At 38.8% G+C, this 26,398-nt stretch overlaps 1 protein-coding gene across 4 annotated transcripts; it reads left to right on the top strand.

Moving 5' to 3' along the window:
* The first annotated feature begins 322 nt into the window (after nucleotides 1–322).
* On the top strand, nucleotides 323–25,020 carry RIOK3 (RIO kinase 3). 4 transcript variants are annotated; one of them, XM_028098307.2, is made up of 14 exons: nucleotides 323–567; nucleotides 1,201–1,318; nucleotides 7,552–7,667; nucleotides 8,273–8,418; nucleotides 8,512–8,619; nucleotides 8,830–8,939; nucleotides 10,933–11,076; nucleotides 11,633–11,760; nucleotides 17,534–17,731; nucleotides 18,936–19,095; nucleotides 20,768–20,848; nucleotides 20,940–21,029; nucleotides 22,013–22,120; nucleotides 23,331–25,020. In XM_028098307.2, exons 3-14 carry the CDS (start codon nucleotides 7,603–7,605, stop codon nucleotides 23,436–23,438), a joined length of 1,446 nt encoding a protein of 481 aa, XP_027954108.1. In that variant the 5' UTR covers nucleotides 323–567; nucleotides 1,201–1,318; nucleotides 7,552–7,602; the 3' UTR covers nucleotides 23,439–25,020. The 4 variants fall into 4 exon arrangements, with proteins under 4 accessions (XP_027954108.1, XP_027954107.1, XP_027954109.1 ...); XM_028098308.2 differs by lacking the exon at nucleotides 323–567 and adding an exon at nucleotides 859–1,037; XM_028098306.2 differs by lacking the exon at nucleotides 1,201–1,318.
* Nucleotides 25,021–26,398: the final 1,378 nt, after the last annotated feature.

Below are 26,398 nucleotides of genomic sequence, written 5' to 3'. Positions count from 1 at the left end.
TGAACAGAAGCAGCCTCGTTTGTTTGTTATCATGAACTGAGTAACACGCAGCTTAATTCAGCTTAACTAGATCCAGATGGTGTCTCGGGCCCCCAGGTGGGGAAGGAAGGGGTAGGCGGTGCGGCAACAGGGTACAGCCTGGCCAGAGGAAGCCACACCCGACGCCGGCTCCGTCCCGCACCGGGCGACCACGACCACAAGTCAGAGCCAGCAGCAAGGGCAGCCCGGGCTCGGGGCAGCGGCCGGAAGTGCGGGCCGCCGGGGGCGGGGAAAGGAGGCAAAACCCGGAGCCCCCCGCGGGCGGCCTATCAGAAGCGACGGTCCCAGCGGAGCGGGCGGAAGAGAAGAGATGTAGTTCCGGACGCGGCCGCGCCGCCATCTGTCACCTCAGCTCCGGCACCAGCAGCCCGTCGCTCCAGCCCCGCCGCCTGTCTCCTGCGCGGAGGCTGCTTCCCGGTCCTGTCACCTTTCTGCCTTGTTCTCGTCACTGGCTTCTCTTCCAACATGGATCTGGTCGGAGTGGCGGCGCCTAAGCCCGGGCCCGCAGCACCCTGGGGACCCAGCAAGGTGAGTGGCGGTCGGAGCTGACGCACCTGCCTTGGTCACCCGGGCTGGCCCTCCCGGGAGGCGCGGAGAATGTGGCAGGCGCCGAGGCGTTTCCGCAGGCGACTCGGGAAGTTCTGAGCGGGACTCTGGCGACCTCGGAAGGTGGGGACGGGTGGCGGGGCTGCCGGGGTGGGATGGGAGAGGTGGGGAGGGCGGCCGCGGCTGCCAGTGGACTCTCGGCGGTCTGGGCTCTCTCGCTAGTTCTGCGCCTTGATTTCTGAACGTCCGTAGCAGATATTTGGGCAGGGCTGGCTTAGAGACTCTGACGTTTGAGGAATATCAAGCACGGTCTTGTTTTTCACGGGCCAAGTGAGTCAGCCGAATAACACATAAAAAACCCGACGGAAAGGTCATTTTGGCAGCTGTTTCCTTAACTTGACAAATGCGATTATCCGACTGAGACCGTTTCTTGTTTTTTTAAGGAGTAAAAGGTAAGTCCAGGCTCACCTCCCTCCCCCAGGCTAATACTCGGGTGTACACTATATACTGTAAAAAACGGTTATGAATTCTCATCTGCTTGGGCTTTAACGTTTAAGCATTTTCCTGTAATGACCAACTGTTACGTTTATTTCACGTTTGGTTTCTGGTTTTCAGACTGCTCCTTTGCATGATACTTTCATCAGAAGGATGAAAAGACTCCTCTGCCGCTGTATTGAGGGTTTGCTTGAAAGCAAGAGTGCTTCAGTTGGGATGTTGTGTTCCTCAAATTAAGGTTGGAAAGAATCCAACTTTTATAGCTTCCTAATTGTTTTTCACATGCTGTCACGGAATATCGGTTCCGTTTAAAGGGTCCCTCGTTTTATTAAATCTCTAGGTTAGGCCTTAACAGAGAAAAGAGAAATAATTGGCTATTAAAAAGAATTTATGAAAGTTTAATTAAAGTTAATTTTATGAACGTTCTCATACAACTGTAGGGAGAATTTAAGATAATCCTTTGGCAAATGTGGTTACATCTACATGTTATTTTGTGTTATTTCATCTATTAAGCCTTGTTTACAAGGCCAAGATCAGTAGACATAAAAAGACAAAATCAGTAGCTAGATACTAATAAATATATGCTTTACATGTTAAATTCCTTCAGTTAAGCACCCAAAGGCTGATAAAACTGTCAAATGAGACAAACGTTGGTCAGGATACCTAATGTCAGAACAAATTTCACTTACAAAGCTAATTCAGTAATAAAATATTTGTTATCAGTCATATTTTCATTTAAGTATGCATCATCAGAAATATAAAATTTCATTTTCATCATTCAACAAAAAAATAATACTGGGATTTATTGATATTCTACTAGGAAGACAGCATTTTCACAGCCCAGTTAGATGCTACAAGTATCTCTTAATCCTTTCCTCCTCTAACCTCTTGGAAGACCTAAGTGATTATCAAAGGCTTTGTGGATGAGGTGGAGATTTGAGGAAGGTCTTGAAAAATGTAAAGAATGTCAAAGACCAGCGATTCTCAAAACTTTTTGGTCAGGACTAATTTATACTCTAAAAAAATCATTGAGGACCCCAAATTGTTTATATTGGTTACATCTGTTGATACTTGTCATATCGGAAATTAAAACAGATATTGAAAAATTTTTATTAAGTGATTTAAAAGTCATTATGTGTTAATATAAATAACATTTCTATATGTAACCCTCCATTTTCCAAAACAAAAAAAATTAGTGGTATAGTATTGTTTTGTATTTTTGCAAATCTCTTTAATGTCTGATTTTTTTTTAAAGAATTTATTTTTTTGAGAAAGACTAGAGAGAGAGAGCGATAGTGAGCATGAGCTGGGGGAGGGACAGAGAGGGAGGGAGAAGCAGGCTCAGGGCTCCATCCCAGGAGCCCAGGATCATGACCTGAGCCAAAGGCAAACGCTTAACCGACTGAGCCACCCAGTCACCTCTAATGTCTGATTTAATAGAAGACCTTTTTTAGTCTGTTGTGGGACGTTTTATTTGAAATATATGAAGAAAATCCATCCTCATAGATGCGTAGATTATAGCTGATATAATCAAAGATGGCTAATAAAAGCATAGTAGATGTACTGAGAACAAACTGAACTCATCTCTAAAAATGCACATTTATATCCTAAACTTACTACCTTAGATATTTTTGGGAAATGCGAGAATATTCAAGGACATACTTCACAAGCCATCAGAGTACTGTTACCAGATCTGTTGTAGACTGGAAAACTCCACTGTGCACTCTTGAGAGAATAAGACTGGAAAAGACAGAGAATGTCTTAGTACAAAATAATTTTGATCTCACAGACACCCTGAAAGGGTTTTGGGGACCCCTCCCCCAGGGTCATGGGGTGCCAGTTATAAAATGCCAAACTGCTATTATGGACAAAGAATTTTAGTAGATACTCCAAGAATGGAGGATTGGCAAACTGTAGGCAGAAGTGAGGAAATGTTGGAGTAGTTCTGTTGGAAAGAGAACTGTAAAAAATGAATTCATGGTACTCAGAACTGTCAGGGTCATCAAAAACAAAGTCTGAGAAACTCACAGCCAAAAGGGTCCTAAAGTGGCATGATGACTAAATGTTATATGGTATGCTGGATAGATACGATCCAGAAGTAGGGAAAGGACGTTACAGAAAAACTAAGGAAATCTGAATAAAGTATGGACTTTAGTTAATAATAATATACAATATTGGTTCATTAATTAATGGCAAATGTACAATACCAACATAGGGGAAACTGAGTATGGGATATTTGGGAACTCTGCTATCTTTGCAATTTTTCTATAATTCTAAAACTACTCTAACATTAAAAGTTAAAAAAAAAAAAAAAGATTAGTGTTGTAAAGACCCCAAGTGATGTTTTCCAGAGGCCCTTGTCTTGAGAAGTAAAATTACCCACTTAAATATTCTACCCAAATTACATCTTTCAGTTGCATGGACAGAAAAGAGACCTTCCTGTGGGCTATGATTCTCTTGAGTTGCTTCAAGTTGAGGACTGAATTTTTGTTGTTATGTGCCTCCTTCATATTTACTGTTTTTTATTTACTTGATTCTTCCCCACAGTTGTCTGCAGGATGAGTAGCTAGGTGTGCATCTCTAGGAGATGTAAGGAAAGAGAGATAATTTCCCTCTAACCTGCAGCCACCCTGGTGTTGAAGAACGTGGTAGTAGTAAAGAACTCCAAGGACCAGAGTTCAGTGGTGGGTTTTCCAGAGGAGAGGAAAACAGGTCAGGTCTCAGAGGTCTTAAGCAAACAGGAACGAAACAATCAGGGAGCTGGTTATGGGCTTAATAGATGTCATTTAAAGCAGAATAACTAACTGGGAAGGATTGTTTGGGGTTTCCCATCAGATCTTGATGCTGTGGGGAGTTTATGCTGATGAAGGGAATAGTGGGAAATGACATTGGATAGTGAAGGCAGAGCAAGATTATAGAGGGCTTTTTTTCTCTATCTCCTTAAATTTATTATTATTTTTAACATTTAATAAAGTTTCTCTATTCACAAAGTGTTTTCGATTTATTGAGGAGATACAAGGTGATGACAGATGATTCCTCTATATACATCCTCGGTGCCCATTCATAGGAGGAGGTCCCAATAAATTTTCTGAACCCCTTGTGCCCATGGCACATTGCCCCCTGTCTGGCAGCTGTCTCTCATACAGCCCAAGAATTTTTATGGAGGGTTTTTGACTGCTGGTTTGAGGAATTTGTATTTAAGAGTGTGGAAGTTGGCAGCCTTTGTTACCTTATTTACCTTTACCCGTGCAAGTTGCCCCAGTGTGAGTCTGCCCAGCTGAGCTGGTTAGCAGAGGTATAAGGAGGGGAAGTACAGCTCTGGAGTACAAGGCTCCAAGGAGCAATATCAGTAGGAGCAGGTGATTCGGATATCTTGGTGCTCTCTGGTGGTCTGTATGTGTTTCCCTTTCTGGTTCAGTCTATCTTGGATTTAGGTCAGTCTCTGCCTCAAAATAATAGTCCCTGCTTGTCAATTTTGCCTCTTCTGAGAAATTGTCAGCTAATACTTTATTTAACATCTTAGTAAAATTAATTGACTGCTGGCAAACAACTAGAAGCACCAGAGTGGCTGGCCAAAGGGGTCAACTTCAAGATGGAGAAAGGGATGTTCGAATAGTAGGGGTGTAGAAAGGCATCAGACCTCTGCAACTTGGGGACAGCCTGGCAGTTCCTTGAAATATTTCCAGTGTTTCTTTTTGGCACATGTTATTCAGTGAATACTTCAGTGCCTCTTTACGTCTGAAGCTTTATGCTGGGCTCTGAGAATAAGAAGACCCTGCCCTTCAAGGGGCTCATGTTGTATTGTGGCTGATAGATTAACTCTAATACAGTCACTGGTCCTGCACTTAAATGTATTTGCACAGTGGTATGGGAGCACAGAGACAAGGATCTGATTTCATCTGATGAAATTGAGAGAGCCTTACGGAGTTGGTGATGCTTACTTAATTGGAGGAAATAGAGGAGGAAGAAAATCCACTGAGAGAAGAGCATGTGTGAAGGCATGGGGGGGGCTAATTATATTAGCATATAATTGTTATTATTAGAGCAGAGGGTACGTAAGGGCTGAGACTGGAAAGATAAAGTAGGTCAAATTGTGAAAGGCATTCATTGTTGAGGAATTTGGATTTCATAGTGCAGGCGGTACAGAGGTTTGCTTCTCACGTTCCAGGACAAGGTGGTTAGGGAAGCAGTATAGCAAAATGCTGGGGCAGCCCCTTAAGTTCTACTTACTGCCTTGGTTCAAATCTACAGTGTTATCTTGAGTTAAAAAACCTTTCTGTGTTTCAGTTTGTAAGTCTATAAAGTGGGGATGATAACGGTAACTACGCAGTGGTTGTAGGTCTCAAATAATTACGCAAATTATGTATATTAGGCAAGTGATTCAAATATAGTGAATATTCTAGTGTTGTCTGTTATTCTATTGTCATTGCAAAGTGTGGTTGACAGATCTGAGTTAGAGAATACAGCCATTTGCCTTTTGGAGCCTGGACTTTGAAACTGATCAGACCAGACATTTCTAGGTGAGGGGGCAGCATCATGTATTCTACCTAGAGGATTCAGAAGGAAGTCAGCAGGAGTCATTGGCCAAGAGATAGCTATATTCTCCAGATTACAGAGAACTTCAGGATTCTAGACCTCAAAAGCCTCACCAGGAGACTACTCAATTGCACTTGAAGATATGAGTGAATGAAAGTCACACCAGACCTTGAGAAAACCTTCCTTATTTTCTCCACATCTGGGTTTATGTGAGGCTGGAATAATTGTGCAGTAGGCTAGTATAGGTATGTGCTGGGTGCATCTCATTAATCTCAGGATGAGACTAGATAAAACTTGATTCTAATTCACTTAGGCATAAATACAGTTATCATTTATCACCTTTAAGAGCTTCATCCTAACAACCTGAACCAAGTAAATTCCTGAGCCTCAATGCTATGGAACCTGAGCAAGGGTGGTAGGCCAGCTAGAGGACCTAAACTTGACTTAAAAGTTTTTGGCTAAAACAGATATCATCATATGCTATATTCTAAATTCTAAATTAGACACTCAGCAGTAGTTAAGGAATGAGTTTGGACTTTATCCTAAAGGCAGTGGGAAACCTTAAAACAGTCAAGAGCTGTAAGTAAGGAAACCGAACTAATCAAATCTGCGTTTTAGAAAAGGCGTTGTGCTATGGTGTGAAAAATGGAAACAAGCAGGACTGGAATTAGGACTCTCTTAGAGTAGCCTGGTGATGGGAGGGTGATAACCTTGGAGTAGAATCTCAGAAGGGAGATGGAGAAAGCTGGGTCAGTTCAAGAGAGATTTAGACATATTATTCAATATTAGTGGTCTTAATCACTAGAGTATCAAATGTAATCATTTTCTGCTGCTAAGTAAAGCTTGCCCCCTCAAAAATTAGGAATTGTGAAATAAGCTTACGGTTTGTATTTCAAAAGGGCTGAGATAGTGATGTCATTGAGGAAGGCTAACTGGCTGATTGTCCAAGAAGAGTCTCACAGAATATTGCTTTGTTGTAGTGGCATTGTTTCAAGACTGTTTCTCAGTTTCTAAAGTTCAGAAATGTAGTTTTTATTGTTTGTCATTGTTATTTTCGTTTTAACATATCCCAGATGTCTTGAGAGGGGCTGACATACACTTTACACATGTAGAAGATTTACTCCTTGAATTAGAATGAGGTCTAACTTCTTAGTGGGTTTTGAATTGTGCTAGTTGGTGTAGTCTGTCCTAAAAGAGAGTCTTCGGGGGCATTTGGCTGGCTCAGTTGGTAGAGCATGCAACTCTTGGTCTCAGGGTTGTGAGTTCCAGTGCCATCTTGGGTATAGAGATTACTTAAAAATAAAATATTTGAAAAAAAAAAAAAAAAGAGAGGGAGACAGTCTACATGGGAAGCCAGATTAAAAGCAGATTATTTTGTGAGCATGGAATCAGAACAGGGTAGTTGCGTGAACTCATCAGGTAGTGGGGTGATGCTATATATGCATGAGCCTGATGTTCCTCCTCAACTAAAAGGACATACCTACCAAACAGGTTAGAAAGTGCTTTTGACAGATCTAGTTTACATTTATCTTTGATTAGATTTGAGCTGGGAGATATTTTTACTTTTTTAGAGATTTATTTATTTGAGAGAGAAAGAGCACGAGAGCACCCCTGTGAACTGGGGCGGGGGGGGGATGGGCAGAGGGACAGGGAGAGAAATCTCAAGCAGACTCCCTTGCTCAGCGTAGAGCCTGATGTGGGGCTCAGTCCCACGACACTGAGGTCATAATTCGAGCCAAAATCCAGAGTCAGATGCTTAACTGACTGAGCTACCCAGGCGCCCCATTATTTTTACTTTTTAGATGATTTCTCTAAGTAGGTAATTATTTATTTTGGGTTGATTTTTTTAATTCTCAAAAGATAACCCTATTTTCAAGTTTGGAAGGTACTTTAATTTCATGATTATGAATTAACCCCTCTCTTTTCTTTAAATAGTGTCCATGGGCTACCCCTCAAAATACAGTATCTTGTTCCTTGGCTGACGTAATGAGTGAACAGCTGGCTAAAGAATTGCAGTTAGAAGAAGAAGCTGCCGCTTTTCCTGAAGTCACGTAAGTAAAATTCATAAAGAATCTATGTTGTCTAGGAGCTTTTTATTAAAGTTTTAGGATTTCATTAGTGATTGTCCTGGCCAGTGATTAAGAAACACATTTTGAAAAGCAATGCAGTAGAAAGAGTACCATACTGGGAGTTCACTGATATTTGAGTTTTGATCCTGATTCTATGATTAGTTGTCAGTACTATCTTGGGCAAACCACTCTGTTTCTCTGGGTTTTAGTTATTACAGCAGTTGAGCCACATGATCTCCAAATTAGCAAATGGTGAAGGAGGATACAGTTTTGATGAAATGGCTTAGATTTTATCTTTTCATCCATGTTCTTTCTCCAGAACACAGAACAAATGAGGTTTGAGTCTCGGTTTAGATTTTATTATAGCCCCTTTAGCTTTCTCTTGCAGCTCTCTTAATCCTAGTTGGTGCTCTCACAAGTGCCTGACATTGGTCAGAGGGCAGCTGGACAGGAGGTAAATGATGTGATCAAGTTTTTCCCATCGCTTCTTCAGTACAGTTTGTAACAGTGAAAAGGCACTCTTCTCTCATGATAGGTAGCATCTGTTTATGCAAGCACATTAGTTTATGTTGCCTTATTTTGAATAGTGTCACTGAAGGACCATTTATTACTGGAGAAAACATTGACACTTCCAGCGACCTAATGCTCGCTCAGATGCTACAGATGGAATTTGACAGAGAATATGATGCACAGCTTAGGCGTGAAGAAAAAAAATTCAATGGAGATAGCAAAGGTACTGTGACCTTATTATGACACCTCCACTGGGTGGCAGAAAGTGCTTGTAACATGCTCCTAAGTAAATCTTCACCTATTTTTGCCTTTTAAGTTTCCATTTCCTTTGAAAATTACCGAAAAGTGCATCCTTATGAAGACAGTGATAGCTCTGAGGATGAGGTTGACTGGCAAGACACTTGTGATGATCCCTACATACCAGGTATCAGTACTTTTATTTTCTGGGGGTTGGGGTAGGACAGGGACAGAGGAAGACTTAAGTTTTTCAATGGATCCTTGTATTTTATATTTATCTTTGAATCTCATTTGGTAAGTTACTGTTAGATTCAAATATCTTTTCAGACAATATTGACTGCAACAATTCAGTCTTTGCTACTTTTACATAAACTTGACTTGTCTTAATCGCCTTTAGCAAAACCAGTTCCTACTCCCAAAAAGGGTTTTATTGGAAAAGGAAAAGACATCACCACCAAACATGATGAAGTAGTATGTGGGAGAAAGAATACAGCCAGAATGGAAAATGTAAGTTACAGGAAGTATTATCTCTGAATCAAGAGTTTTATTGGTATAAGTTAAAAACATGGGATTCTAAATACGATATCTCTTCAACTCTACTTCTATAAAAAATTTTTTTAAATTAATCAACTAATTAAAAAATATAGTATCTTAAATTTCTAAAAATATACCTCATAAGGACGGATCTAAAGATGTTGTAGATGATAATATAGCAATATCATGAAACTGAGCCACTAATGAGACTGAACCTCAGAATAAAATTCTACAACAATATTAAGAAAACTGGTTTTATTTGCATGGATTCTAAAATTAAGAAATAGTTCTTATAAAAGTAGCATATTTATTTTTCAGCATATTATTTTCCAATAGCACCCCTACCCAAGAAACAGAGACCAGTGGGGGATAGGAATGGGAGAGAGAAACTCCCTTTTATATTTGTTGAATTTTTTTAAAGATTTTATTTATTTATTTGACAGAGAGAGACACAGCACGAGAGGGAACACAAGCAGGGGGAGTGGGAGAGGGAGAAGCAGGCTCCCTGTGGAGCAGGGAGCCTGATGCGGGGCTCGATCACAGGAGCCTGGGATCATGACCTGAGCCAAAGGCAGACGCCCAACGACTGAGCCACCCAGGCACCCCTAATTTGTTGAATTGTTTAATCTTGTGCCTCAACTACCCCTGCAAAATCAGAAATAAAATGTAATTTAAAAAAAATTAAAAAAGAAAAATTAACATTTTTCCTCCTTTATGAATCTTGTGGTTAATAGAAAACATTTAGACTTTATTTTTTTTTATTTTTTTTTTTAAAGATTTTATTTATTTATTTGAGAGAGAGAGAATGAGAGATAGCACGAGAGGGAAGAGGGTCAGAGGGAGAAGCAGACTCCCTGCTGAGCAGGGAGCCTGATGTGGGACTCGATCCCGGGACTCCAGGATCATGACCTGAGCCGAAGGCAGTCGCTTAACCAACTGAGCCACCCAGGCGCCCAACATTTAGACTTTAGAACACAAATACTTAAGTAAACTTATTTATAATTTTTTTAATGCTTTATTTATTTATTTTAGATTTTATTTATTTGTCAGAGAGAGAGAGAGCACAAGCAGGGGGATTAGAAGGCAGAGGGAGAAGCAGGCTCCCCACTGAACAAGGAGCCCGATTCAGGACTCGATCCCAGGACTCTGGGATCATGACCTGAGCTGAAGGCAGTCTCTTAACTGACTGAGCCACCCAGGCGTCCCAATGCTTTATTTTTTAAAGTAATCTCTGCACCCAGTGTGGGGCTCGAACTCATGACCCCTGCAATCAAGAGTCACATGCTCCACTGACTGAGCCAGCCAGGCGCCCCGTAAACTTATTATTAAATTCTAGAAATAGTCCAGATCTGACTCTAGAACAACCCTCTCCAATAGAGCTTTGTGTGATAATAGAAATGTTCTATATCCGTATTAACTAATAGTAACCGTATTTGGCAATTGAGCACTTGAAATTTGAGTGATGCAACCAAGGAGTTGAATTTTTAATTTAATTTTAATTTATTTAACTTTAAATACCTACATGTGGCTAGTGGCTACCATATTGGCCAGTCAGCTCTAGAACATAATTGTCATGGTGTGGGCATACCTTGCTATATTAACCCACTCCTTGAAAATCATTAGTTATAAGATTGTATTTCTTTGGTAAGATTTGGGGTAGCCTTAAAAATTCAGTGTGTCCTTTGTCTAATGTAAAAGCACGGTGCAGAGCATATGCTGAAATACCTTAGTTTTTAGATGTGATTCAGTATTGTCTGTGCTTTCCTTAAATAGCCTTGCTCTCCTTTCTGTTGGGTTTTTAGTGAGTTATTTTTTTTTCTCTCTAATACCTATGGGTTCTGCTTTTATAGCCTAATCATCGACTGAGTAAGAAACCTGTTCCAAGTAAAGACTGATCTTGTTTTTTTGTCATTACCATCCCCATTTTAAAGTACTTAGATGTTAATTTTTTTCTTCTTTTTGGCAGTTTGCACCTGAGTTTCAGGTAGGAGATGGAATTGGAATGGATTTAAAACTATCAAACCATGTTTTCAATGCTTTAAAACAACATGCCTACTCAGAAGAACGTCGAAGTGCCCGCCTCCATGAGAAAAAGGAGCATTCTACTGCAGTTAGTGTTCTTACATTTTTTTCTTTGATAGAAAGTTCATATTAGAAAATGTCATATTTGGGGAAGAAACAAAACAAAACTTCATGTCAAAACTGACATTTTAGTGGTCATAATTAGAATATGAATGTTTTGAGATTTTAAAAAATCGTTTCTTGTTACACTGACATTCATAATTTTCTAATGTCTTACGTTAGTGAAGATAGAATCTAATATCTTGAGAATAAAGTAATTTTTAAAACTTTAGAAAAAAACTAATAGTAACTACACTAACAGAGCTATTTAAACTTTGAAGATAAAATAAGATTTTGACTAAGCAAGAGTCTGATTTTTAAGTTCTTTTAGCTATTCACTTTCATAGGCATTGGAGTTAGTTATGGAAATGAAATGTATTTTGACAGCACTCTTTTTTAAGAGCCTGTTATATGTACATCTAGGTAAATTAAATCATAAAGGTAAAAAGAAGCATATATTTTGAATATACTAGATACTAGAAATGGCTCAAAAACTGTTTTGTTATTATCAGTCATTTCCATTTATAGTGCTTTATCTTTTTCAGGAAAAAGCAGTTGATCCTAAGACACGTTTACTTATGTATAAAATGGTCAACTCTGGAATGCTGGAGACAATCACTGGCTGTATTAGTACAGGAAAGGAATCTGTTGTCTTTCATGCATATGGCGGGAGGTAAATGAGCAAAATGCAGTACCATTGTGTCAATAAAATCTTAACCCCTTCTCCCTATATAAATAGATTTACGCAAAATTAGTGCTATCTGGCAAGCAGAGTAATTTAAGAAGTGTTTAAAAAGTGTCTAGAAAGACTAGACAATATAAGGACATACAAAGAAAAATAATCATCCTAATCCCACCATCTAGAGATAACCAGTAATCAATTTGTGTAGACTCCTTCAGTCTTTTTTCTATGCATATATTATTTTCTACATTATTGTAATACTGTATCATACAGGCTGCTGTAAGTGACAGAGCAAAATTTGCAGTTGGGTTTGTCTCAAAACCCAGGGTCTTTACACTATGGGGTCCTTTAGCCCCAGGTTGAGGGGGGTATGCTTAGATCAGTTACTGATTCTTGCCCTTATAACTCTTGATCCTTTAAGAAATACCAACTAAATAGTGCTTGCATCGTTTAAGGAAACATCTTGTAAAGATCTTAGGCTATTTAGATCTTACCTGCTTCACTTTTGTTACAAGGGCTTAGATGAGTAAAGAATGGCATGAGGAAGGGAGACATTTTATTTTTATTTTTATTTTTTTTAAGATTTTATTTATTTGACAGAGACACAGTGAGAGAGGGAACACAAGCAGAGGGAGTGGGAGAGGGAGAAGCAGGCTTCCCATGGAAAAGGGAGCCCGATCCCAGGACCCTGGGACCATGACCTGAGCCGAAGGCAGATGCTTAACAACTGAGCCACCCAAGCGCCCCAAGGGAGACATTTTTTTAAAGTGGAGCCTGTTTAGAGAACGTGCTTAAGCCAGGAATGTGAAATCATCTGGTCACTTACTACTGAGGTCAACCAGCAAGGCTTACTACCTCAGAGATTCCTTTGCCTCAATGATGTTTACAGACAAAAATGTTAAAATAGATTCCAGAATTATTCTAGCTCTTTTTAGGTTCAGAAGGTATTTACTGTGTACTTAGGGGATTCAAACAATTATTGGTTAAGTCCTTGCCTTTGGTTTTCTTTTTCTTTTTTTTATGCCTTTGGTTTTCTTAACTATTGAACTAGTGTCCCTTTCTTTTCTTTCTTTCTTTTTTTTTTTTAAAGATTTTATTTATTTATTTAACAGAGACACAGTGAGAGAGGGAACACAAGCAGGGGGAGTGGGAGAGGGAGAAGCAGGCCTCCTGTGGAGCAGGGATCCCAATGCGGGGCTCAATCCCAGGACCCTGGGATCATGCCGAAGGCAGACACTTAACTACTGAGCCACCCAGGCGTCCCACTAGTCTCCCTTTCTGTATGAGACATACATGTGTAATCATATATCGAATTATACTGTTAAGTTTCAAAATGAAAAGGATAAAAATGAATGTTAGGATAAAATAGCTCAACATTTTTTAAGCTATGTGATCTGGAGCAATTTACTAAACATTTTTTAAAAACTGACCCTTATTACCTCATAGGATTTTGTGGTGATAAATGAGATCATATTTGATAATGACTGGTATAAGGAAATCTTAATAAATATTTATTTTTTCCTTACTTTAAGCTTTGTTGCCCTCTTCCTAAATTTCCTTTAAGGGTTCCCTAAGACCAGGCAGATATAACTTAGTGGCACAAATTAAAATGAGAGATTACTCATGGTAGAAATTAAAACTCTATAGAAAGGATTAAAATGGAAAGTAGCCATCATCTTATCAACTCTCATCTCACAGATCTTTTCTTCAAAGATAACCACTGTTAACAGTTTTTAGTTTAGTCTCCCAGAAATTTTTATGCACATACCCCTAAATTTGTTTATACAAAAGAGATTATACTCTCTGTTCAGGATCTTAGTTTTTCAGTTAATAGATCTTTCCAAGCTTATAACATCCCATTTTTAGAGTAGCACATTCCATTATGTTAATGGGCTTATGGCATAGCCAGGAGGAGAACATTATAGCAATGACTGTTATAGTTGATAAAAGATAATTACATAATAGAGTACACAGATAGGAATATCCTTGTACATCTATAGGAATATCCTTGTACATCTGCTTTGGTGTGCTTTTGCAAATATATCCTTAAACTGAATTCTAGCTTTGAAATTACTGGGCACAGACTGTATACACTCTTTTTCCTTTTTGTTGAATAGTGGAAGGCCTCAATGAATGGAGAGTACCAGCTGGCTTTTGTAGCAAGCAGCATATCTTGCTTTTATTTATTAAAAATTTTAAAAAATTCTTACATGTCACACCAAAGGTCAAAAATCTTTAATTTGTGTTTATCTTTTAATTTTAATAGGGCAAATGCAATTTCCTGAGGAGCTAGTCAGATCTACAGTTGGTAGTACACTCTATAAATGTTAGTAGATATTGACAGATTGCCCTGTGAGAAGGTTAACTAATTTATGCAGCAGTATGAATCTGTTTCCCTCATCCTTATTAATGCTTATTAGTATTATCAAACTTAATATTTTTGTCAGTGTAAAAGATGAAAAGTACCATTTTGATATTTGGTGTGTATTTGTGATTAAGGTTGTACATTTTTTCCAAGTGCTTTATTGGCCATTTGTATTCCTTTGTCTTGTCAACTGCTTTGTTTATCCTTTGTTTCCCATTATGCTTAATGATACTTTGATATAATGAATGATCTGTCTTTCTCTCTGGTGGAATTGGTATTCTGTACTTGGGCATTTGTAATTTAGCAAAACTAGAGAGCATTAGGTTTTCTACAAGCTTTCTAAAAGTAAATGCTTTTAAAAGTTTGCTAGTTTTCTATGATATGTAACAAATTACCACAGACTTAGCTTAAAATAACACTCACTTATTATTTCATAGTTTCTGTTGATCGGAAGTTGTAGTGGGCATGGTTTAGCTTGGCTCTCTGCTCAGGGTCATACGGCTGTCATCTGGGTGTCGGCTTGGTTGCATTACTTATGGAGCTTGGGGTCCTCTTCCCTGTCGTTCAGTTCACTGCCACTGTAGGACTGTCTCTACTTTTTTGTTGGCTGTTGGGAGCGCTGCTCTCAACTTCTAGAGGGCCCTGCAGGTGCTTGTCATGCTGCCCTTTCACACAACAGATCACTTCTTCAAAGCTGGCAGGAGAATCTCTCCCTCCAGTCTGCTAAGACTGAGACAATGGAGTATAGTCCTGGGAATGACTGTACCATCACCTTTGCCGTACAGTGTCAGCTAATCGAGAGAGTGTCTGCTCCCCCTGCACTTGAGGGGAGGGAACTGTACAGAGTGTGTACACCAGGGATGGGATCTTAGGGGCCATCTTGGGACTCTGCCCACCATAAAGCTGTCTGGTTTCTATCACTTTCAGGTTGGCCAAGTAATCAACCATTATTGGAATAGTAACTTGTGCTTTATCCCTGAGCTCATAGAATGTACTTCCTCCCCACCCCAACCCCCTTTCAAGACAGTAATAAATAAGCAAAAAACATCAGATATGTGTTATGGTAGTTAAAATATGGTGATGTCATAGCAACTGGTTCACTACTTTTTATTAGTAGGTCAGGAAAAGTTCTCTGAGAAAGTGACATTTAAACTAAGATTTGAATGACACAGTACAGGGTACTGTGTAAAGATCAAGTGGAAGAACATTCCAGACTAGAGAACAGCTAGTGTTAATGCTTTAAGACAGGCACAAACTTGGTATCCCTGAGAGCCTATAAGAAAGCCAGTACACTGGGAGAACAGTTGTGAAGGGGAGAGAGGAGCTGGAGAAGTAAGCAGAGCTTAGATCAGGTAGGACTCTGTTAGCCAGGGTAAGGAGCCTGCTCTTTAACTGTAGTGGGAACCAAAGCTGTGATTTGATTTTTGTTTTGAAAGATTACTAAGACTGCTGTGTGAAAAATGAATTATAGGAGGGGTAAGAGAAGAAGCAGTAAGGTCAGTTAAAAAGTTATTGTAGTAGTTTAAATAAGAGAGAACAGTGGCTTGGACCAAGGGGGTGTAGTGAAAATGAAGAATAGAAGAGACCATAGAGATGCGCTTTGAAAGTAAGAGTCAACAGTGTGTGCTGTTGGATTGGATGGGTGTAAGAGGATACATTCTTGGCTAGAGCAGCTGGGTGGTGCCATTTACTGAGATGAGAGTGTGAAGAAAGGCAGGTTTAGGGTGCAATTAATAAGAATTTTGTTTTGGGCATGTTAAGTTTGAGATGCCTGCTGGACATCCAAGTGATGTCAAGTAGGGATCAGGTAAATGGGCCTGAAGTTCTGGAGAATTGAAACTGAGGGTAGAAATGTAGGTGTTATCTGTATATAGATGATTTTTTTTTTTAAGATTCTATTTATTTGAGAGAGAGCACGAGTTGGGGGTGGGGGGAGTAGCAGAGGGAGACGGAGAAGCAGGCTCCCCACTTGAGCAGGGAGCCTAATGCAGGGTTTGATCCCAGAATCCTGGGATCATGACCTGAGCCGAAGGCAGACATTTAACCGACTGAGCCACCCAGGTGCCCCGGTATATAGATATTTAAAGCCATGGGACTATGGGACACCTGGGTGGCTCAATTGGTTGAATGTCTGCCTTCAGCTCAGGTCATGATCCCTGAGTCCTGGGATCAAGCCCCACTTTGGGCTCCTTGCTCAACAGGGAGCCTGCTTCTCCCTCTCCCCACCTTCTCGTGCTCTTTCTTGCTCTCTCTCTCAAATAAATTCTTTAAAAGAAGTAAATAAATAAAGCCTTGGAACTAAATGAAATTTCCCAGGTAGAGAAGACAGAAAGAGAATAGGTTGGAATACTCAGGTAACCTGAGATGAACTGGCAGAAAAGGACTTAGCTGGGAAAATATGGTACAGAAGGAAAGGGCTGGGGGTTTGAGTCCTATTCTATCTTGTGGAAATAGAGTTCCCTTCTTTTCCACACTAACATCCCTTCACATATTTAAAGGTAAATACTTGTTCACACTGCCACCACCATGTTTCAGGCCTTTCAGTGGCTCACTATTGAGGGAACATTACATTAGCATCCTAAGTAGGCTCCACACCTCTATCCTGATAGTATCATTGACTTGATCTTCGTGAAGTCTGTCAAACCCTTGATGATTCCTACATCCAGGCTTCTCTTTACACATCTGCCTCCATCCTGACCCTCAGCTCTGATTTCTTTCATTTCCCGTTTCTAGCCAAGTCTCAACTATAGTGTTTCCTATTCCTCAGATGTGTCCTGTAGTTTCCAACTCTACTTTTGTTAATACTGAGCCTATACTTGTTCATAGCCTACCCATGGTTCTGGTTCAGTTGCCACCTATATCATGAAGCCTTGTCCGGCCTTCCTAATCCAAAGGGACCTGTTCTATTCATGTACTTTTATTCTCTCCTGCCCCTCCTTGCATATCCATAGGGCAGGGACCCCTTTACTCACCTTTTTATCTGTTAGAAGTAAAAGAGACATTTTAAAAAGCTCTTCTATTGTGTTGCTTTTATTGAATTTTGCCCATAAACCATCCCAGGTTGATTGTAGCCTGTATGTCTTCATTGTTCCTCAAGTTTGATTTGATAGTCATTAAGTGAAGATTATATTATGGATTGTTGAAAACTGGTTGACAATTTATTTGAAAGTGTTTTATTTAAAAAACCAAATCCTAAAAATTAAATAAATGAATAAAAAATAAAAAACCAAGTCCTAAGGTTTTATTAAGACCCAAAACTTAAAAGCTTAAAAAAACCACCAAAGCTTGACATTCTTAGAGAAGATAGATCTACTTTTGTATCATAGAATTTTGATTTTGAAATTGTTTTACTTATGAGCTGGCAACTTACACTGACTTAATTTTTTTCCTTCCACTTAGCATGGAGGATGAAAAGGAAGATAGTAAAATTATACCTACAGAATGTGCCATCAAGGTATTTAAAACAACCCTTAATGAGTTTAAGAATCGTGACAAATATATTAAAGATGATTTCAGGTTTAAAGATCGCTTCAGTAAACTAAATCCACGTAAGATCATCCGCATGTGGGCAGAAAAAGAAATGCACAATCTCACAAGGTAAAGAAAACCATTGTGCTAGAAGTTACCTAGGGTAATTACTTTTTTTTATTAGGCCTACTAGCCAGGCAAAAAAATCCATGCTTTCTTTTGAATTCATTTGTGGAATTTGTGGAAGGCCTCGAAATTCTAGTGTTCATTGAGGCTTTCTGTAAGAAAATATTTCCTGGCTATAACCTGAATTCATACTTTTGGGATGAGTAAGTCATTTTCTTTTTTCTTTCCTCAGTAAAGTTTGAGGGAAGCAAAGTCATTTTCTGCCTAAGACATTTTGTATATGTCTACATGCTGTCAATGTTCAGCTTTCAGTTAGGCTTATTATAAATAATGGGGTTTTTTTGTTATTACGTCTAATGTTAATTTGTTGGAGGCAGTCTGACCAAATTGTAATTTGCTTTATTAGACTTGGTTCTCAATTCTCTAAGCAGAATTTATCAAGGAATTTATCAACCAAGTAATGTAGTAATAATCTTTCTCAATAAAACTTCCATATCTTAATCTATTAAATGCTTAACCTTTATTTGTTCTGAAGATATTTGCTTTCAAATGTAATTATCCATATTTATTAGTTGCAAAATTCTTCTAAATAGTAAGACTTGTAAATAGAATAATTTTCTAAAAGGTCTTGCTGCTCTTCAATCTCTTTTTTATACTTTTGAGATCTCATCCCTGCCATTCTTAAAATTCTCCAACTGTTTCTGTAGTCTTTAGTGTAAAGTTCAAAGGCCTTCTCTGATGTGGAGCCCACCTGTCTCTGTAACTTCAACCCACATTGCCCTTCTTCCGACTCAAGATCCAGCTATGTTGATTGACACACTTTCCCCAAATGGACACTGTTGAATGCCTCTGCATTTCCACAAGCTGCTTCCAGCCCTAGACCAGCATTTCCCCCACACTGTCTTAATTTGACTAATTCCTGTTCACCCACTTCTTATACTAAGGCTTCCTTGATGCTGCGTGCTCCCGTAGCTCCTACCCACACCGTGTGCCACACGACACCATGCTTGTCTCCTCATCTATCTGTGCCTGCCAGCAGCCTATGGCTCTGTAAGGGCAGAGGCTAGGTTTTACCGTCTCTGCCTCCCCCAACCCCTGGGCAGAACATAGTGCCAGCTCATTGCAGGCCCTTGTTAGATATTTGTTGAATAAGTGAAATATTCTCTTCTTCTGATTTTTACATTCTTAATTATTTCTTTCTGTGTAGAATGCAGAGAGCTGGAATTCCTTGTCCAACAGTTGTACTACTCAAGAAACACGTTTTAGTTATGTCTTTTATTGGCCATGATCAAGTTCCAGCCCCTAAATTAAAAGAAGTAAAGCTCAGTAGTGAAGAAATGAAAGAAGCCTACTACCAAACTCTTCATGTAAGTTGTGCTTTTTATAAAGCGTTCACATACCAACTTTTAAAATATTTTGTCTAAACCTTAAAAAATTTCCTAAAATAATACTATTTTAAGTTCATGTAACAAGGACAAACTGAAGTTTGTGACGGAATATTAACATTGAAGAATTGTCTTTAAATCAATATGCTGCTGTCTTGAGTCACTGAAGAAAAATCATAGAGCTAAGGAGCTCATGAAGCCTCCTTGGTTAGCATTAGTGACATGGAAGCATAAAGCTCTTATTCACAAAACAATCTATTAAATAAAAGTTGACATTTCTACATTTGGCAGACAGATGTCATGCCGCATTAGTTTGTATGCCTTCTTGAATGTCCTAGCTCTTAACAGCTAAGAAAATGCCTGTCGTTGGGAAGTTGGCGGGGAGCAGATGTAGTCTCGTTATAAGAGTGATGGGAGGGAGTGGTCTCTCATATGTGCACAGGTCTTAGAGCACGTCAGGAATCTTGAAGCCGTTTATGCTTTGGAACAGCAACTGAATTCCATCTGAGATCCTTCCAGCTTAAGAAAATGTTACTAAAACTGTCATTCTTCTCCAGTTTTGTTTTTGTTTTGTTTTTAAGTAAACTGTACCCCCAACATGGGGCTTGAACTCATGAACCCAAGATCAAGGGTCACATGTTCTACCAAGTGAGCCGGCCAGGCGCCCTGCCTCTATAGTTGTTTTGATTGAATAGCAGAGAAGCCTCTGTGCTTTTTATGTGGTCTCTGCATAAAGCGTTCACGTCCTGCAGCAGCTTATGTGAATATGAAAGTGTTATCCAAATAATTTTTTAAGACAGAGCTAGGGAGATAATCCAACTTTCTCTGCTTCCAAAAAACAGAGGAAAATCAAGTTCATTTTTCTGGCTTCATTGGGCGGTGGGGTAACTGGGAAAGAGATGAAGTAGTGATAGGCTTTTCCTACTTGATTCTATTAAGGCTGAGAAATAAAACATTAATGCTGATTTCTGCCATAAGAAATCAATAATGAATATATAATGCCACTTAATTTGTAAGACTATCTCTTCCCCACTGTGTCTGGCAGGAAGTACTTTTTACTTTATATAAAAAGGTGAAAAAAATCTTTCACCCACTTTTCTTGAAGGGAAGTGGCTTTTATTTTTTATTTTTATTTATTTTTATTTATTTGACAGAGACAGTGAGAGCAGGAACACAAGCGGGGAGTGGGAGAGGGAGAAGCAGGCTTCCCGCTGAGCAGGGAGCCCGATGCAGGGCTCGATCCCAGGACCCTGGGATGATGACCTGAGCCAAAGGCAGACGCTTAACGACTGAGCCACCCAGGCGCCCAAAGGGAAGTGGCTTTTAGATCTTCTGGCTAGTGACCATAATATGGCTGCTTTCTTTCTCTGTGGGGAACCAGGTCTGCCATTTGGTCTCCTGACCTCATTGCTGTCACACAGACAAAGAAATAAGAGTGTCATACTCATTCCCTCCATTGTCTCAGTGTTCCCCTGCCCTACCTAAAAACAAAAAAACAAAGCTCAGTGTTAGACTGTACAAAATAAAGAGGAAATAAGTTCTTTAACCGAGTTTTGCTTTTTCTGGAAAGTAATTGGTTGGCATAGACATTTTAGTTGCATAGGTAAATTAGAATTGTTGCTCACGTCCTAAATGTCTGCCTTGCCTCCCACAGTTGATGCAGCAGTTATATAATGAATGTACACTTGTCCATGCTGACCTCAGTGAGTATAACATGCTGTGGCATGCCGGGAAGGTGAGGAGCACGTTTTTTGTTAATGTTCACACAAAATGACTTGATGTGAATTACTGATTGTATACTGAACGTATGCTCTGCCTTTAAATAGGTCTGGTTGATTGACGTCAGTCAGTCTGTAGAACCAACCCATCCTCATGGCCTGGAGTTCTTGTTCCGTGACTGCAGGAATGTCTCACAGGTGGGCATGTAAGCTAATACATCTTTTTTATAGGATATAACAGATTCAAATATTTTTCTCATCCCTAAGAAAAATAAGATGATCATATTCTTAGAAACTGAAGGAAGGGTTAGGTTATCAACTGCTTTTGAGATAAAGATAACAGAGATCAATTTGTCATATTTAATTTTCAACAATATGATTGCATGACTCACATTCGGGCTGTTGAATTTAATTTGCAAGGGAGTGAGTTTTTATTTCGACTGCAGATATTTAAGCAGTCAGGTAGACATTTAACATGCACGGTGCTTCAAGTGAAGCTGGTATTAGCAAGCCTACGTGCTTACTGCCATTGTTCTTACCATTAAAAGGAGAATAGTCTTCCTGGCGGTACGGTGTCTGATCACTGATTTCTGTGAGGTAGAGGAAACACATTAGGGACGGTAAAACTCAATAATCACAGAGTTGGGGCACATTTATTTGCTATTTCTAAAGGAAATTAATTGTTAGCAATAGATTCAGGTAAGAATGGTCTTTCTAAATGATCGAATAACTTCGTATTGGAAATAATTTCTGAACCTACTTAAAGATTGTAATTCACGGGATTTAGTGAATATTTTGAGTCAACACATTCAAAGCAGTGCCACCCAATTTTATATATACCACTCATTTATAGCTATAGAAGGTGCATTGTGACAAATCCAGAAGGCAGCACGGATGTGTTCAAGAGGACAAATAGCAAGTAGAAACTGAGCAGCATAGTTAAATTCGAAATGAGAAAACCTGTGGTTTAAAAAATTATGGAAGGAATTCACTGGTATGAATTCACTGGTATCTTATGAGATATGGTGTATCTTACAAGATACAGTATATCTTATATACTATTATACGTATACACATATATATTATATATTATAAGATATAGTGTGTCTTACATACTCTGTTTTTTGTTTTCAAGAGAACCTTGCTATAATATCTTCTACTGACTTATATTTCTTTACTAGTTTTTCCAGAAAGGAGGAGTAAAAGAAGCCCTTGGTGAACGAGAACTCTTTAATGCTGTTTCAGGCTTAAACATTTCAGCAGATAATGAGGCTGATTTCTTAGCGGAGGTAATTCTGTGTGCCTGTTTTTCACCCTGCTAATAGAGAGCTGGATGGAGTAGATAGCTGAAACCCAGAGCTCATTTTCTTCTTCATCTTCTTTTAAGGTTTTGTTATTTATTTATTTATTTTTATTTATTTTTAGAGAAAAGTGCAAGGGGTGGGGTGAGGCAGAGGGAGAGGGAGAATCTCTAGCAGACTCCACATCCAGTGCAGAGCCTGACGTGGGGCTCGATCCCACGACTCTGAGATCATGACCGCAGCCAAAACCCAGAGTTGGATGCTTGACCAACTGAGCCACCCAGGCGCCCCTCATTTTATCCTTTTATCCCCTCAAAAGCAAAAGTAGAGATTTTTCTTTCCTTGAGATGTTTTTGGTCCTTCCCAGAGAAAACCTAGGATAGACTTACAGCAGAACACTTCTTCAAGGAATTCACAGTTCGGTTAAGATGGACAAATAACACCACTACCAGTATACTCCTGTTGCCTCTATTTATGAATGAGGGAGTGGGCTGGTGAACACTCTGGGTGATACAGAAAGCCGTCACACATGGTCCCTGCCTTTAACTGAATAGGGAAAGTTGGCCGTGGTCATCCTTAGAAATGCCTAGTCATTATAATATGGATCTACAGAACCATTAAAAAAAAAAAAATCTTCCAACAGAAAAGTTCTCTTAAAATTGAACAAAAACCAAAAAGGGAAATAGCAGCTAATTATTCCAACAGTATACCAAAGCAGAGAATGTATAGAGTCTGTTCCAGAACTCCTCAGTATGATTTGAATTTGGCCAGGCTGTGGTGGAACCTAAAGGCAGAGAAGTCACAGGAAGATGGTAAATCTGACTTCTAGCACAGTACAGTTGCTCAGTAAGTAGGTGTTGCTACTGTTGTTGAAACAATATTAGAATCTCCTTTTTCTTGTTTCCTGAAAGCTTTATGGAGTACATAGTAAGACATGCGATCCTAGTTCCTAGATTGATAAAGACACTAAATATTGACCTTGATAATACAGTCAAGTAAAAAACATACACGTATATGTCACCCTGTAATGCATGTCTGTGAGACACTGTCATGTGTGTCACACACTGTAATTCTAATTCAAGGCCAGTGTCCTTAGGAATGACCTAGTTTTAAAAGAGTAAAAATGCTGGTTCAATCTAAAGTATGGTTTTTGTGAAGTAAGATTTTGACAAATGAATTCAATGTATTAATTTTGTAGATAGAAGCTTTGGAGAAAATGAACGAAGATCATGTTCAGAAGAATGGAAGGAAAGCTGCTTCATTTTTGAAAGATGATGGAGGTCCGCCAGTCCTATATGATGAATAGCACCAACCCCCACTGCTTTCATTGTTAACACAGTGGTGATTGTCAGCTGCCAAGGGCAAATGAAGTTATGGGTGGCCTGAAATACCAAAACATGAAGGAGTGTACAATGGTGCTTCTGTGCTTTTTTCCCCCCCTTGTAATCCATATGCCAGATGTGTGGAATTTGTAGCTCAGCGTTGGGAGAATAAAATGTTACTACCTCTCATCTTACAAACAGGATAATATAATTCTTTAACAGCTATAGGTTATCTAGCTGAAATCAACCTGATTTTACAGGATTCGTGGTATAAAATGTTTTGATGAGAATTTTTAAAACTTAGGTAACATTGCCAAACATGAGAGGAAAGGACAGGTGTGTTTACAAGGAAGGCTTTCATTACAACATACTTGCATTTTTCACCTCCTTGTTTTGTGTTACATCTTTCCTCAGATATTTTATGTGCCTAAAATTAGCCCTTCTTAGGTTTTTTTTTTTTTTTTTTCCAGATTGTGACCATGATTCTAAAGGAAAATCTCTTCTCTTTAGTAGGTGACATAAATGGAAATTTGGTTTTAAAATGACTGACAGAAATAGAAGGTTATTGGTACATCATGAATATGAACTGAATTTTTCTTTTCCGTACTCATATCCAAGACAGGGCATCGCAGATCTCTGAAAGAGAAAAATGTGTAAGAATTTCTTAACTATTCAAAGTCTTTAAATTTAACTTTCAGTTTTTCTACATTTAGGTGAAGTGGTAGGATAGACCTCCTGGTGCAGCTGCTTTGCATTTATGATGAAAATGTAAATTATCTGGAAGGGTGGAGTATAATAATTAACCATGTTTGACATATTTTAATGAAGTTGGTGAAACAAAGTTCAGTTTACATGTCATTCATACTATATACTTAATTGATTTTGAGAGAAATAGAGCAAGCTAATTAGAAATATTAAATAATCACATGATGAAAAGTATGTATAAAACAACCTGGGTACCAAATTAACAAAGTAATTTGAACTACTGGCCTCTCTCCATAATTTTTAGTACTGGCTGGATGTCAGTTCTTAAAGCAAGCACTGTAGTGGAAAAGTACATTGGCTTTATTAGGGTTGAAGTTCATTAACGACAATGTAATCATTCCTCTTATTACTGAAGTCAGATTGACTTTAGAGACCCAGACTTTCTGCTACTAATAACCCAAACTTCCTGTCTGGTACTGGAAAGTAACAGTCTAAACATCATTTACACTTGAAAGCTTCTTTAACATTATTTTAAAATGTCAAATATGTTCTTCCTAGAAAAATATTTATTTTTGTTTCTGCTATATAACTTTTAACTGCATTTCAGAGAAATGTGATTTTGGATAGATCACTCATTACATTTCTGAAATGTTTACTACTCAAACAAGGATTTAGATGACTGGTGATTATTGGCTTTACAGAAATTTCAGAGAACTAATTTTAAAAACCATGAACCATTTAAAAGTTTTGTTTTCTGACATACTCTGTTTGACAAAGAGCAGCAAACCGTTGCTGTGTGGCATTTTTGGAGTGTGCTGTGAACATGCTTTTTAAAATATTAAATATGAAGAGAGCGTTTTAGATTTGGTTCTTTGTGTGGTTTCTTATTGTTCTTTACATTAACTTATGTCCTGGCACCAAGTTACCCCTTCTGTATAAAATTAAGTAGTGCTACCTTAAGCAATTTTTCCCCCATTCAACTTCTCATATTTATATTTCAGTAAATGACCTACTTCACATTACAAATAGGTTTTTCTCTTGTGTATCAGTAAATATTTCACTTAGGGGAAAAAGGAAGTGTGAAGTGTTGGTTTGCTAAGTGAACGACTCATATAGGAATGAGACAAAACCACAATTTGGAAATAAGGATTTATTGTTTCACTTTATTGGAAGTAGATACATGAATATCTCTTAAGTTACAGAAATAAGGATGATTGTAGAGGATTTTTAATTTTATTTTTTTAAAGATTATTTATTTGACAGAGACATAGAGAGGGATCACAAGCAGGGGAAGTGGGAGAGGGAGAAGCAGTCTTCCTGCTGAGCAGGGAGCCCGATGCGGGGCTCTATCCCAGGACCCCTGGGATCATGACCTGAGCTGAAGGCAGACGCTTAACAACTGAGCCACCCAGGCGCCCCTGTAGAGGATTTTTGTATCAACAAAATAAGTCTTCGCATTTCCTTATAAAAAATCAACTTATCTGCTAAAAAAAAAAAAAGACATGCATGCTCATTTGAATTTAAATATTACAGGAATTCAGAAATGCTAAAGTAAAAGTCCCTTGTATTTCAGAAACCATTGTTTATAGTGTGGCATGCATCCCTGCCAATTTTTTCTCCTTCAGTATATGTTATTTTAAAATATCTGAAGAGAAAGCAGGATGCAGTGACGCAGCTTATGGTGAAATGTTGGTCATGGTAGACCTCTAAGGAAGATGAAGGACATGCAGTCCTTAAGGTATGTTAGAGGCAGGATATTTTTTGCTGCTCATTTAGGCTACGGGCATCAGAAGAGATTGGTATCTGTACCTTCTGAGATTCTGAGCAGTTTTCCAGCACTTTAGAAATTAGGGGAGAGGAGCACCTGGCTGGCTCAGTTGGTAGAGTATGTGGCCCTTAATCTCCGGGTTGTGAGTTCTTTAACAAATAGATTGCTTAAATAAACTTTAAAAAATTGGGGGTGAAAACTCATCTAATTGTATTTTCACCTCAATACTTAGTATTTTGAGGATAGCTATTCTGTTGGAGCTCTGTATGGATTACATAAAAATTAAAGAATGATTTAAGTTTTCAAAGTTTATTTTATGCTTGGAAACCTCAGTTTACCCATTTGAAAGCCTTTTTTTTAATTTTTAATTTTTTAAAAAAATATTTATTTGCTAGAGAGTGCACAAGCAGGGGAGAGGGGCAGAGGGAGAAGCAGGCTCCCCACTGAGCACGGAGCCCAATGTGGGACTCG

Source organism: Eumetopias jubatus, unplaced genomic scaffold (genome assembly GCF_037043125.1).
Source record: "Eumetopias jubatus isolate StellerSeaLion01/CBP00866 unplaced genomic scaffold, mEumJub1_p1.0 scaffold_16, whole genome shotgun sequence".
Classification (NCBI taxonomy): Eukaryota; Metazoa; Chordata; class Mammalia; order Carnivora; family Otariidae; genus Eumetopias; species Eumetopias jubatus.
This window is presented reverse-complemented; position numbering and strand designations above follow the sequence as displayed.

What these genes read in the sequence shown, in the direction of transcription:
- RIOK3 (XM_028098306.2), top strand. Translation starts at nt 505, where the DNA reads ATGGATCTGGTCGGAGTGGCGGCGCCTAAGCCCGGGCCCGCAGCACCC. An exon ending in CACCCTGGGGACCCAGCAAG is followed by an intron (nt 568 to 7,551) that starts GTGAGTGGCGGT and finishes TTCTTTAAATAG; the next exon opens with TGTCCATGGGCTACCCCTCA. An exon ending in GCCGCTTTTCCTGAAGTCAC is followed by an intron (nt 7,668 to 8,272) that starts GTAAGTAAAATT and finishes TATTTTGAATAG; the next exon opens with TGTCACTGAAGGACCATTTA.